Source organism: Empidonax traillii, unplaced genomic scaffold (genome assembly GCF_003031625.1).
Source record: "Empidonax traillii isolate 1590-97213 ecotype Southwest subspecies unplaced genomic scaffold, ASM303162v1 scaffold119:size1479319, whole genome shotgun sequence".
In the NCBI taxonomy this organism is placed as follows: Eukaryota; Metazoa; Chordata; class Aves; order Passeriformes; family Tyrannidae; genus Empidonax; species Empidonax traillii.
In genome coordinates this window covers 476849-491494 of record NW_020955312.1, presented here as the reverse complement: position 1 = coordinate 491494, position 14646 = coordinate 476849, and the positions used below count along the sequence as shown (strand labels likewise).

Genomic DNA, 14646 nt, shown 5'->3' with positions numbered 1-14646 from the left:
AAGTATCCCACTGAAAACCTTTTTTTTAAATTTAAAAATGGGAGCAGTGCTTTCATAGTAGAAGTCTGTGGATGACAAGATTCTTGTTCCTAATTTTATTTTTACTAACAAGTTGAAAATTGTAATTGCAACTTATTTTAAAAACTGGAAACCTCTAATAGATGTCAGTACCAGAATTTCAAAGCTACTAATATAGGTTGCAGTCAGTTCAAGGAATCTGTTTTTTTGATCTTCCTTGAAGTTTAGGATTCTAGACTACCATGCTTTTCTCATCTTTTTTAAGTATACAGATGTTGTCTTGAAGAATCCTTTTAGCAAATGATCTTGGTACAGCAAATGCTTTTCGAAAACCTGAGGAATATAGGCCACTTGCATCAGATCAGAAATCTGTACAGTGGATTTATGTAGCTGGATGTCAGATCGCTTGTTTTATGCAAAGCAGATATTTTTCCTGTATTTATTCAGCTTGTAAAAGCCAAAGAAAACCAGTTTGCTGCCATTTCATTTCGTAGGCATATAAATTGAAGTTGAAACTGAAAATCTGAGGTAGATGATCCCTCCTTACATTTAAAAAGTTGGAATCTGAGTTGCATGAACTTTTAGCTTTCCTAGAGAATATTTTATTACAACAGGAAGATGGAGAAGGGGCCCTCTCTTCTGGGCAGTTACTCCAAAATCAGATTTTCCTCCCTGGGTATTGGTATTCTGCTAATGCAGTAGTTAGCAGCTCTGCAACAACATGTGCTGGAAGAGGTGACAGCACAGTGCTTCTGTTTGTACCGCTTATACATGGGGGTAAGGTACGCAATCTATTATCTGTGCTATTGCTAGCAAAATAGATGTTTCTAACTTAGATAAATAATTCTATCTAACCTGAGGAAAATACTAATAAAAAAAAATGACTTGCACATGAGTTAGTTGGATGCTTCAACTCTGTCTACTACACCTCATATAGATCACAGTAGGCTGCTTTGTGGTAATAATCAAACCCCTTATTTCTAAGTTTGCTATTTGTAGTTTTAAACCAGTAAGTTACTGCTGTTTGCTTATGTTGTCTTACACAGCCCTTTAGATAGGGCTGATCTCTAACAGATCAAACCTGGAAACCGAGATGTCTGGCATCCAGTAGGGGAAGCAAAGCGAGATGAGATAATGGAACTGAAATACTACAGTGATGAGCTCTGTTAGAGCAACTTGTGTAAGCTTGCTTCCTGTTCTGAACACTTTCTTGCTTTTTTTTTTCTCTTGTAGATAATAAGTTCTGCCAGTCCTTGTGCGGACTTTTTTTTCCAAAGTTTATCCTCTGAATTTAAAAGAACACATGTGCAATCTCATCCTCATGCGTCTCAAAGGGCAGCGAAACAATCATTTGATGAGACAGTCAGATTGATACAAAGATGCAGTGAAGTTGATTTGAACATTGTAGTACTGTGGAAGGTATGTATGGTTGTGGCCTTTGTGGTAATTTGGACAGAAAATATTACTGTTAGAAAATAATTTAATATGGCATCCTGAACTTTCAAGCATATGCGTATGAAATTTATGGGTGAGGTTTTTTTCTGAAAATAGGCAAATGAACAAAAATGGTGCAAGAAGCAAAGACAGTCTTAATATCTATTACTGTGATAAGTATCCTTAAATGGTTTTACATTGCTCTGGATGCACCCAGTTATTGTAAACTCTCTCGTAAAAGAGAAAGTTATGAAATCTTAAGCCAAGAGGTTTGTTAATGCTTGCTCTTACTGTAAGAGTGGCCCAGTCTGCTTTGAAGGAAAGGATCTCGTTTACCAGAATGTCAAATGTTAAGTAGTGGAAATTGGCATAAATATGTCATGCTAGCCTCTAGGTTTTGAACAGCACAGCTTGTTCTACTAAGTTGGGGGAAGTCAGTAATTCTGTGCTGTGAAGCTTATGATAATTTCTGATCTGCAAATTTTTATTTTTCTTTTTGTATTTGTATTATGTTCTGTAGGCATATGTTGTGGAAGACAACAAGCAGCTTATTTTGGAGGGCCAGCATCATGTTGCCCTTAACACAGTTGGGAAGGAGGCTTTTTCATTTCCTCAGAAGCAGGTGAAGTTTTTCTTTACAGTTGCTTCTTTCTCAAAATTGACTTAATGAATTCTCTTATATATAAGTTGAAGCCTTTGTAGAATCTAACATCAGATATATGTTATTACTAAATAATTCAGACTGACTGACTTCAGGTTTGATTAGTCATCTGTACTGAAATAGCTAGGCTTAGTTTGAAGATGAGAAAAGCAATATACAAGTAAGCATACTGCTGTGCAGTTGTTGGAGTAAATTGTTCTGTGGTATTTCTAGGCAGAACTAGAAGCTTGTTAATATTAAAGGTAATGATTATTTCATAACAAAGTTAATAGTAAAATGGTGAAGTTTCATAGCCATTTTGATTGATGAAAGAAAACAGTGTCTTTAAGAAACTATTGGATATCTCCTGGTACATGAATTGGTAACAGCTATGGAAGCTATAGGTAAGTTTCTGTAAAAACATCTACTCTAAGTTCAGTTCACGTGGGTGAAGACTAATGTACAAAGTAAAAAAGAAGTAAGTCTTAAACAATACTTGTTCAGCCTTCTGCTGAGCAGTATCTTGCTGTTCTTCTTGTTTTGGTGCCATTCCCCTTATGTTTTTAGCAGTATTGCAGACATAATATGTAGTTGTTAGTGAACTCTTACTTAAAGTTGCAGCAAATAGTACTATGTGTTAATTTTGTCAAGAAAACAATACAGAGGACAAATGTGTCTACTGGACTGCAAGTAGTGAATTATTCTGAAACTGTGCACTTGGCTTTGGTTCATAAGCCTTTAAGTATTTGTACATTATAATAATTTTTTCCATTTAGTTCTTTGTTCTGTGAAATAATGGGAGTTTGTGCACATGGGCTCAAGTTATGCTGACCAATACAAGTCTAATGGCAACTGCCCCCTCTGGTATAACTTTTCCTGTTTTAAGGTGCATGTGGAACAGTAGATCACACTGTAGACATCTGAAGTTAGGAGAGAAAATACTGTCAACTTCTACCTCTGATCTTATTGAGGTCTGGTTCTCAGAAATGGGTGGGAAGAGAAAATAGAAACAAATCACATCTGCATCCTAAGATGAACAGATGATAGAACATGCTATGGGCAAAAATTTGCATTACTGGTTGACTGTACTGAAACCTATTTTTCTGCGTCAGATTCAGTTTCAAAGTAAAAGAAAGTAATCCTGCCACCACCACCACCAAGGAAGATCCATATGTACCCTCAATTTTTTTTTTGAGGAATACATGTTACTATATTAGTATTCTCTGTCTATAATCTGTTTCTCATCAGTTTTTGTTACAACTACATTCAAATAGATTCTACATTGATTATTGAGTTCACTTTCTTTAGCATAAGGGGCATACTGCTTTCAAAGCATTCTGTACCTTGGTTGGAAGCATAAAAGCATCGGCATTGTGATGGAGTTGAAAACTGGTATAAGAGTAGTGGTAGTTGTTTTTAATAAACATGCACATTCTGTGTCCTCACAGTAACCGAAGCCCAGATTTAGCTTGAATTTTAAGAGTCTGTAATCTGAGGACTGCTAAGAATTTAGAAATTTCATATGCTCATGTACTACTTCTTTTCCTAATTGACACTTTATGTTGTGAGGATGGTAGATAAACTGCTCTGAGGTAGGAGGTGAGATATAACAAAGGAACTGATTTGAGACTTTGCAGGAGTTTGCTTCATTCAGTCCACATTTCAGAAGTAAAAAAATGCTCAAAATAGGATTAAATAAGGGTAGGTAGAGAAAATAATATACTTAATCTCTTAAGAATTGCATATTGTCTTTGAATTATCTTGCTCTTGCGTTGAAGTAGCACAGGCATTGAAAAGCTGGAGGTGTGGGGTGGTAGAAAATCCTAAACTCAGACTTTGCTTCTGATTTAACATTTTCAGTATATATAGTTTTGCCTTGTAAATCTATATTTATTTTCCTAAGTCATGAATAGGGTTGGAAACTACTCTAGACTGTTCCTGAATGCCTTTGCTGAGACTATAGAAGTTAGTTGTTTTCTGAGGACTCGACAGCAGAGGGAGATGGAGATGCATGCTTTTTGCCAGCTCATGTTGGTTACCAGTTCGTAAATGATAGAGGACTGCTCAGATCTGAAAACAAGAAATTTATTTGCAGATTCTGAACAGGGTGTCACCCAGGATGCAAGACTCCACTCTCTGCATTTCTTGCTGAGTTCTATTTGTTGCTCCTCTACAGTAGCTTTCTTCTTGACTTCTAACATCTTCTGTTTCATGCTGCTGTATCCAGCCAAAGGAATTTTTGTCTGTCTGTCAGACACAGTTATCCCCAACCAAGAACAGTCTCACAATGGGCATAGAAGAACACAAACAAGATTTCTCTCTGCACTCCCTTTATTTCTTTTAGTGCTCTGAGAAATTACTCAAATCTTAGCTGAATTAATCAAATAACTACATTGAACAAAGTGAGATATCTTGCTTTATATTTTGATTAAATTCTCTGTACTAGTTGGCTTCTGCTGTGATATCATTCATAATGTATTTCAGATTAAGGTGTAATTTAGATTTGTAAAAGCTTCTACTGCTGTTCCCAGAAACAAAGTTGCAGTAAAGCACTGTAGTGAAGACTGGAAGACTGATATTCTTTGGCACTGTTACGTTTAAGTTGTTCCAGCTGTTGCTGGTATATTGGTAGTGGGGTGCAGTGGTATAAAGTCGTCTGTGTTATGTGTTGAGGCTAAGATGTTAGACTGCTGACCGAGACACAAAGATGGGTGGTTACCTCTGCTTGGTTTGTTGTGGGACATGAAATGTGTACAAGAGGGATGTGGAACAGACATCACAGTGCAATTATTCCTGTGTTGCAGTAGCATAATTTGCTGTAGTACTTGATGAAATCAGAATAAAACCTCTGGTTATACTGGTGCTTGGGTGATGCTCTCTAGGTAAAATTTCTGCAAGTACCCACATAAAAAGAAAGTAACAGTAAAATTCTGTCCAATTTTTTGGATGCTCAAATGCATGGGCTTCCTTTTCTTCCCATGTCTATTCAGAATAGAATTACGAATTCTAAACGTTTTTCATTCTAACCAAGACAGTAACTATGACTTCAAAGCTTATTTGGTTTAGCTAAATAGCACTGCTTTTGAATATAGTAGCATAGTAGACTTACTAGGTGATGTTGTGGACTGCTTACATCTTTGTCTGTGAAGTTTGCAATGAGGTAGTATGCTGAAGGACCACTTAGCTGCTTAACAGAACTAATATTCTTTATTTGTTTCATATAGGAAGCTCTCTGAATAATATGGAAAACATTTATTTTCCCATCCTTTCTCTTATTTGCATTTTTGAAAAAAAAATGTCCTTTTTCTAAAGGTAGGGGGAAAAAGTGCTGACTGTCATCTGTTACTTTGAATCAGAAAGACCACAAAGCCATACATGTGATAGTCACAGGCAACAATATGTGAAGAATGTGAAGGTGGAAGTTATGTGAATAGTTCTGAATAGATCCATTTCAGTCCAAGTGATAAAAGCGTCTCTAATAAAAATTACCTTGGTATTTGTAACTCAGGGCTGGATTTTGCAGTTTCATTTTTGTTTGTTTGGGATTTTGTTTGGCTTTGTTTGTGGGGTTTTGTTTGTTTTTTTGACAGTGATACTTTTATAGGTTCTGTTTCTCTTCTGAAATTTGTTTTTAGAAATCAGATAGTTTTACCTGAAGGTCAGCTTATCATTGCAGCCAAAATACAGCTCTTCTGAGTCTCTCATTCTTGACCTCCACCTTAACTTAGTGAAAGGACAAAACCTTCAAATGCATTAAACATCCAGTTACAGTCAGGGCTGTTGATCAGTATTATTTCTTATTGCTGTTTTCCCTGTCTTTCTAATCTGGTGAATTCAATCCAAAATATTGCAAAGGAAAAGTGCAGTGTGATATGGTGGGATAAAAGTAATAGTGTGGTACTGGAGCATTTGCCACACTTCAGATTTGTAACGACTTCACGCTGGTGGAAGGTGAGAAGCAGTCTAGAGGCTTGTCATTTGAGTGTCAGCATGTTGGCAATAGCATCCATCCTTCTGAAGGATTTCCATGTGAGTGTAAACTTAGTTTTAACTGAGGTCTAGATGAAATGAAGTGTCTATGAGTGTGTTTTAGATCATATGTTTTTTTGAAGGTACTGTTCTCTCTTCAGTCCTCTGTTTTTATTGTGAAGCCATCTTGTAATGCAGAAAGCAGATACCTTCCAGCAGATCCAAGTGCATCTGGGCTTCTCATTCAGTCCTGTGGATTAGACCACTGCTAGCTACCCCAAAGTAATATCCATAAAATGCATACAGGTGCAGGCTTTTTGGCAATGTTTCACTTCAGAGAGGATAATTTTTGGTAATACTGCTTCTTAAAGTAGGTGCAGCTTAGTGAGTCATCAATGGTTTGGTTGGAATTAGTAATTTTTGAAATGTAGGAGAGGATAGGGTTTAAATAGCTATTTTTCCTAAAAGTGAATTACTGGGAGTAATATCCTGTGGTAGTTCAGGGGGGTTTTTTTACGGAATACGTGGGAAGGGATGCTTGAATCAAACACAGATTTTTGGAATGCATTTAAGACTTCTTTTTAAACCAGCTTGGTGGAGAGAAAATGAAGTTCTCAAGAGTAAATAAACATCAAGAGCTGAAATACACGTTTTTGCTCTGTTATATCAATTAATGTAGCAGATACTGTACCACTTGGCAAGGACTGGCTTGTATTATTGTCATGAGTGAAATGTTCCAAATAGCTGAAACATTTGATCTGGTGCTTTATCTGTTGATAGACTGCAAAGCTGATAGTATTTGTTTTCAAAAGTATTATTACCAGTGTCAGTAGAATACTGTTCTTTGAGTTGTCATTTCTATACTTAGCTAGAAGGAATAGATAAGTCACATTTTGAAGGAAGCAACTTAAAACTGAGGTTTTAAGTGGAAGGTCTCAGCTCTGAAATGGGAAAGGGAGACACACATCACTTAGGATCTCGCTTTGTCTCACTCTTATTCTGTTGTTTTTTTAATTCCGCTTTTACCTGTGCTTAGCATCGTTCAGGAGTTGCCTGTTTAGGTTTTCTCCTCTGCTGTGCATATTGGCTCCTCATACTTGACCGAGCACATTAATAATCCTTTTGGCTACGTGTGACTTGTGATTTATGGGGCAAATAACGCTGATTTTTCCATACAACTTGGAAATCAGATTGTGGTGTTTGACTTGTTCTGGTGTGATTAAGAGCACATCAGCCCAGTCTTTGAGAACATTGCTTTTGAAACTGAAAACTTTTGTCTTTTAATACTTAGACAGATTTTTTAAAATGGCTGCTTGTAACATCAGTTTCATCCATCTGAGGGAAAGAAAGAACTTTTCAACTTCAAAGTGTGTTCTGAGAAATATAAAGAATGTATTAGGGGTAGATCTGTCTATTAAATCAATCAGAAGATGCTTTGAATGGTTTAAATGTTGCCTATTCAACTTACAGCTTAATATAGCTGCAGGAGAGATATGAAACTAGTATTAATAACTAAAATGAAATTTCAGAGGTATACGTAGGGATGATACATAACCATTTCAAATTAGCAAAATATCAGACTCTAAAAGTGTCGTGGCTTTTTTGTAACTACCAAAAACAAATGAGGATGTTGAGATTATTCTACTTGAAACAGCAAGCTTGGGTCTAGGTTTAAGTGCATTTGTTTGAAGCTGGCCTTTGTAAATGGCCTTGGGCAACAAGAAGCTTTTTAAAAATAGAAACAGTTTTCCTAGCGCTGCTTACGCAGTTTCTAACTCTTGCAAGGTAAGTGAGGAGCAATGTGGTCCTGGTGCTAATGCCTGTTGCATGTTCCTAATAAAAACACAAAAAGTTTAAAAATGCAGATATGAGATTTAAAACAATAACAAACACCCTTTTTCCAGTCTCTTATGTGCAGTATATGGTGCTTGCTGTTCTAATGGAGCTTGGGACACTTCTGGAGGCTTTTCGAGCAACCGCAGTGGGTCAGCAGGGAGACTTCAGTTGTCAGAACTTCTGTGGTTTTTTTTTTTTTTGTGGTGTGGTTTTGGGGTTTTTTTTTTGGTTGTTTTTGTTTTGGTTTTTGTTTGTTTGTTTTTTCCCTTTTAAAAGGCAATGGCAGTATTCCATTTAGGCTGATATTCTAGGAGTTCAGCAACTTGGGTTTTTTTGCTTTTGTTTCTAAGTTTAAAAAACCGTAAGTCTAGAGTCTGCTACTGCTTGGTGTGTATGGTTGAAGAGAGGGTACAGGTGCCCAAGTAGGTTTTTTTGTAGCCTTGATCCAATTTCACAAGGGTAGGGCAGGAGTTTAATTTGTTCTTAAACTTAGCATTTATTAGCTGTGTCCAGGTAGCTCCCTGATCTGTATGCACATCTTCTTGATTGCCATTTGGAAGTGCTTAATTCTTTCCTGAACCATTAGGTAAGAGAATCATGTACTAAATGTCATATCTGAGCCTTTGTTCTAGGCACACAGGCAGAAAAAAATTAGACTTTGAGCAGCTGCACTTGGAGAGACAGAAATCTTCTGTGACTCTGACACCCAGAAGCTAACTGAAATTAAGTTTTACCTCTGATGGTAAATGGTTGATCTTGCTGCTTTCCACTCCTTTGCCAGAGGTGTGAGATTAGAACTAAAGGTTTGAAATATTAACAGCACTCTGCACTTTCTCCACTAAATGTTCCTACTACATTTCACAATGTTCTTGTCTATTTGTAGAGATAAATATTCATATTTGTCTTTTGTAGGGTTTTAAAAAAATACTCGGGAATTCTGATTGGGAGGACTTGGAACAGGTAATTGATTCTAGGGCAAACTATACTATGTAGGATATTGATATGTGGTTGAAGACAGCCTTGAGTAATTGGTTGGACTGTAATTTGAGGGGAAAGATTAATTTCAATTAAAACCTATAATCTCCTGTGTTTCATGCTGTCAGGTTTCATTGTTAGGTACCCATAGGGTAGGGTGGAAACATCAAATTCATTCAATGCTTAAAGTATATTTTATTGTTACTGTGAAATACCTTTCTTTTCTTCTGAAATTTCTTTTAAAGAAAATTACTCTCCCTTTTGAAAGAAGGAATTGCCAGCCTGAGAAAACATTGGGTGTTTTCCTGCTATTACCAGCACAGACAAGCAGTGACTCAGGTGCTCATACACACTGCAGAATACCCAGTGTGTTTGATTTTTAAGTCAGGTTTTATTGCCTGTAGTGTTTGTTTTCTACTTAGAAAGTACAGTCTGTCACCCTTTAATGAAAAGTATTACTTTATCACACTGTACTGAATTTACTGGTGGCTTTTTAGTAGGCAGTCACCCTGCTGCAAATTCTTTTTCTTCTAAAGGTGGACTTTTTGTAGAATAGATTCATAAGAGGGTACTAAAAGGGAGCTCCTTCCTGAATAAATCCTGCTCACAAAACAGATTAGATGATGTTGGACAGAAGTGCAGCTTGGTTGCCTCATTTGGTGTTGGAGCTTTCTGTATCACTTATTTCTTCTCCTTCAGGGACTGATTCTGCCCTCAGGGTTAGGGTGAATCCTAAGTAGTGTGTCAGTGCTTGTCTTGGGCTTTTATCTGGGGACAAGGGTAACTTTTGTATCTGCAAGTGCTTGTTGAGCAATTTTTAAGATACTCTGTGTTACTGAATTCTTTTGTTTTCTTTACTTTGGATCTGTTCTGGGAAACTTGTGCATTGCCTTTCCTGTTGTGAACTTCTGAGGGCAGGTGATGAATTTTTTTGTTGTTGATAGGTCCAGCTGCTGAATAGGGAACTGTGAAAACTTTTGTTCCTGTTTCTTAGAAACAAGCCAAACCCAAACACTAACAAACCACTGCAACAGTAGTGTGTGCTTTTGTGAGCCTTGCACAGGTAGTGTTTTCACAAGCAGCTGTGAAATCCATCTCAAAAGAAAGTAATAGATAAATCATAGCAGTTCCTCACCCAACATGCTTAAATTCAAAATACCTTGGGGAAAAAAAAAAAGTAAGTTTTGTGATGCTGCAGACTTTTTGACCTGATGAGCTGTAATTCTTTATGGAACATTTAGCATCTGTGATTGGATTTCTTGTCCCTTATGTCACTATCTTTAATGTTCTTCTGAATTTGTGTTTCAGGAACTACCAGAAACAGTTCTCTTAAAGTTTTTTCGACCAGAAAGCACACCAGTACCTGCAAGACCAACACCAGAGCAGCTTTCTAATCTTATTAAGACAAGTCTTCATTATCCAGAGTCTTTCAATCATTCTTTTCATCAAAAAAGGTTAGTGGAACATTTCCTTTAGAGACAACAACAAAAAAACAACCAACCAAAAAAACACCCCCCCTAACAACAACAAAACAAAACAAAAAAAATCAACAAAACAAAAGCAACCAACCAAAAAGGCTGTAATACCCCAGGTCGCAGTTCCAATGTTAACAGGCAGTGTTATCAAACTTACTGAAAGAGAAATGGTCTACTCCCATTGTGTTGATTTTTGTTGTCGGAATATACAGTGTGATTTCTTTGAGAAGCCAATCAGAAAGTAAAGAGGTACTTGTAGGTCAAAAGAACTATTATGTCTGTAGCATCTGACTTGCCAAGATTGGCTGCACACGGTTCTAATTTTTGTCACAAGGAAAGGTAGTAACAGTTCAGATCACCAGGGCTTGTCTCCTGGAAGAATATCAGAATTAACCTCTGTCAAAAGCATACTGCTGGAGTGAATTAGTTGGAGCCTGTGAAAGCCATGGGTCTTTCAAAATTAGAATGATACGAACAAAGCCCCCTGGTTTAATTTCCAAACATTAAATGAATTGTACTTGAAACGTGAAGATACCTATTTAGGTTTGAGTTGTTTTATCTGAAAGTTACCAAAAAAAAAAAAAAAGGATTTCTTTCTTTCTAAAATCTAACATTTAGATGTTTTATTAGGTATCATATTTTAATGACAGTTACAAAGCATGCATCGTTCCAATAAGACATTGACCTCTTATTGGTTATAGTTGCTAATTGTTCTTTTAAGTCAAGTTTGGAATGTTTAAACTGTTAAATAATGGGAAGGAATTCCAGTGACACAAATCACTTACTGAATAGAACTTTTTCAATTGCAGTAGTTTGTGTTCCTACCTGTCAGTATCTTGGGGTCTTGCTTGCTGCAGCATTATTTATATTAATTTTGAAGAAGCAGGATATCAATTAACTGTATGTTCTGTTGAGGATAAAGGCTTACACTAAGTCCAGATACGCATGTGTTGTCTGTTCTGTTTGGGGACTGTTCAGGCTACAACTTTGGGCCGGATGCCAGCAGTTCCTCTACAGGAGGCAGTGCAGAAGAGAAGGATCCAGTCAAAATGTGCCAACCACTGGCTCAGAGACTAGCATGCTGGACCATGTTATCCCATTCTGAAATGTCTCTTGTCATAAAAGTAGATTTCCTGTAAACTTAAGTGGTGCTTATCCTGTTGCTATCCTTTCTCAGCTGAATGAAGGGAGATGGTAACTTCATTTGGCTCAAATGCTGTTTTCCTTAATTGACAGCTTTTATTTTGAGTAGCTTTAGTCAATGTAAGTGGTTATATTGCTACATACACTGTCTGACTGTTGCATAATTGACAACTACATGTTAATTCTGTGTTACTGAAAATTCATTTTAACTATTTGAGTATAATTAAGACTGTCCAAAGTAAGACTTTTTTCCTTTACTGTGGAACTGTTTCTCTTTGCAGCCTCTGTCTGGTACCTGTCACTCTCCTACTTTCCAATTGTTCTCAGGCTGTTGTAGATGTGCTGATTGATTTGCGGCATAAACCAACAAGGTAATGTGTAAATGTTAATAAACAATATTTTTAAGAACACTTCCTTGTAGTATTTTAACTATATTGAATATCTAGAATAGGGATTTTTCAACAGTGGCTTCTTTGAAAGAATGAAAGTTGATAAAGGGTCTTCAATCAGTTCTCTGTTTTACTTTGCTAAGACAGGACCCTGAATTGTGACTCTTGAACAGTTAGAACTCTTTTGTAGTAAAGTGGAAATACTTGTCAACTAGTGAAATAGGAACTTCAGCAATTTTACTTTACTAAACATATGTTGTTGGGTTTTAATTTTTAAAATACCAAGTAATTTGTAGAAAACAACTTTGGAAGTTTAATCAAGTACTTCCTTCTTAGTATAAAATTATACTTCTTAGTATAAAATTTCATAGAGCCTTGGATATTTTTAAGATGTCCTCCAGGTTTAGCAGCAGATCCTTATGACTGCCTTTTTGTCTAGAAGTGTAGTATTACGTGTGAAAGTATTAGCATTGAGGAAATGTTCATGAATTGCTTCTAAAAACTTTGTTAAAGATTTTTGTGGGAGAGAGAATTCAGTACCATGATATGCCATTGTAATATACAATACACCACTGTAATTCTGCCACTTCTGTTAAAACAAGGCAACTTTGTGTAATGCAGGGAACAGCCTCCCTTCCTCCCATTTGCCCCCTTAAACACAATACTACTACCCAGTCTACCCGTAGTAACTACTACACTTTCCACGAAGGGGATGAGAAAGATTGTGAAGACATTGAGGTGGGCTTAGTCATAGGGGAACATTGGCTGCTTGCCAACAATCCATGCAGGCAAGGAAGAAATGAAAAGCCCAGAGCCTGATACACAGATTCAGAAATGCAGAACAGAAGACTTGATGTGTGGTTTACTTTTCAGTTACGATTAGGAACCTGTTCACTTACCTGTTGTTTTTTTTTTTTTTTTTTTTTTTTTTTTTTTTTTTTTTTTTTTTTTTTTTTTTTTTTTTTTTTTTTATTGCAAGATGGTCATGTTTTGTAACATTGTGAGATATGTCACTGGAAGGATTGTGTACTCATGAACCTTGACACCTCTTAAAAATAAAAAGCATCCAACACCCTCCCTCCCAATTTATTAATGCAGTGTCACTAAAGCAGTGTATGTCCATGTTGACTATTCCTGTGAGACACGCAGTCTGATTTAACTCTTAAGTCATGGGACAGGCCTAAGAATGCCTTTAGCAGGAATTCCTCAAACTGTGACAGTTTGGATCTTGTTACTACTACCCTATTGTCAGTGTTACATGCTGTTTCTGTAGAAAGCTGGGAATACACAGGAATCCATTATTATACATATATGTATAATTGATGTTGTATATAGTGTACAGTGTATTAGGAAAAGGAGTTTTCAGAAAGGATAAATAAGCATTTCTTTGTAAGGGGCTGGTGATGGACACAATGCATTCTGAAATCTTGGGAAAACTTGAGGTTGGAGGGAGTCATGTAAATTGGTAATACGCACTTCAGATTCAGAGAGTGACACTTTTGCTTTCTTTTTCAGCTCTGAAGCACTAGAAATACATGGATCTTTTACATGGCTTGGGCAAACACAGTACAAGCTTCAACTTAAAGGCCAGGAAGTCTATAGCTTGCAGCTGAAGGCTTGCTTCGTTCATACAGGTGTCTATAATCTTGGAACCCCCAGAGTATTTGCCAAGCTAGTGGACCAAGTTACTTTGTTTGAAACGAGTCAGCAGAACTCCATGCCTGCACTGATTATTATCAATAATATCTGACCACTTCATGAGAAAAAACGCGCTAAAAGACAAAACAAATGGGATTCTTTTCTTATATTGCTGGTTGACATTTTGCTGCAGTTTTTTTGAAATAGCACCTCAAACATCTAACTTGTTACTAAAGATCGTGTAGAAAAGAAAATAGCAAAATATTCAGATGACTTGTCAATTTGTTTCTCGATGCAATGCACGTTGGACTGAAAAATACGTTTATCCTTTTATAATGTATTTCTTCTCTGGTAATTAAGATATTCATAACACGAAATACTCTAACTCCAGATCTGAACATACTTGTATGTCCAATGCCCTGTCAAAAATGCAGCTTGTCTGCTGTTACAACTTCCAGCATGGTGTGTTTAATATTTGTGGCTGTATTAGGATATGGTTCAGGAAGAAAACCTCTTTGGCTTTTTCCTGTCTGAAGCCATTAGTCATGATAAATCCCAACCTTACTGTGAAGTTCAATAAGGTCTCTCAAATCCATTTCTGATTCTCGGTTCTTTAGTTTGAAATTTTCTTTTCATATTTATGGAAACTGGTGACCTTTTCAGGTTTACATAGAAGTCCCACCTAAGGTGTTTAAAAAAATAATTTCTTGAACCAGTTTGAGTATTTTCTCATTCATCTCAACACAGAATGCACTATTTCACAACCATGAGATCGTCATTTAAATTGTCACTTACTTTATTATGTAACTATAACAACTGATCTGTTTTAAAAAAATCTACTCAAGATTTTCAAGAAATGTATTATATTTATAACAAATGTACTGTAAATAGAATAAAGCATACACCATATTCACTGTATGGACTAGTGGCCTTTTTGCTTTCCCTTGTATACAGCTGTAGCAATCCCCAGGTGCTGATACCATGTGTGTATGCATATGTTGTGGGCTGTCTTTGTTGTGGCTCCCTCTGCTCAGGTGAAATTCCCATCCTGTTGCCATGTGTAGTACCTTGGTGTACCTTGAAGTGCCTTTGAGGTATACACTGAAGCCGTTGTAGTGACTGCTTTTTT

At 36.6% G+C, this 14646-nt stretch overlaps 1 protein-coding gene across 4 annotated transcripts in view; it reads left to right on the top strand.

Moving 5' to 3' along the window:
- The window catches only part of TRAPPC8 (trafficking protein particle complex 8), a 50955-nt gene extending 36520 nt beyond the window's left edge, over positions 1-14435 (top strand). For 2 of the 4 annotated variants that reach the window (XM_027883138.1, XM_027883136.1), the window contains 6 exons: positions 1252-1437; positions 1973-2074; positions 8810-8857; positions 10181-10326; positions 11772-11861; positions 13395-14435. In XM_027883138.1, coding sequence (XP_027738939.1) covers positions 1252-1437; positions 1973-2074; positions 8810-8857; positions 10181-10326; positions 11772-11861; positions 13395-13629 — 807 coding nt within the window. In that variant the 3' untranslated portion in view covers positions 13630-14435. The remainder of the gene's footprint in view (positions 1-1251; positions 1438-1972; positions 2075-8809; positions 8858-10180; positions 10327-11771; positions 11862-13394) is intronic. The other 2 variants (XM_027883139.1, XM_027883137.1) reach the window with 1 other exon arrangement.
- The last annotated feature ends 211 nt before the right edge of the window (positions 14436-14646 follow it).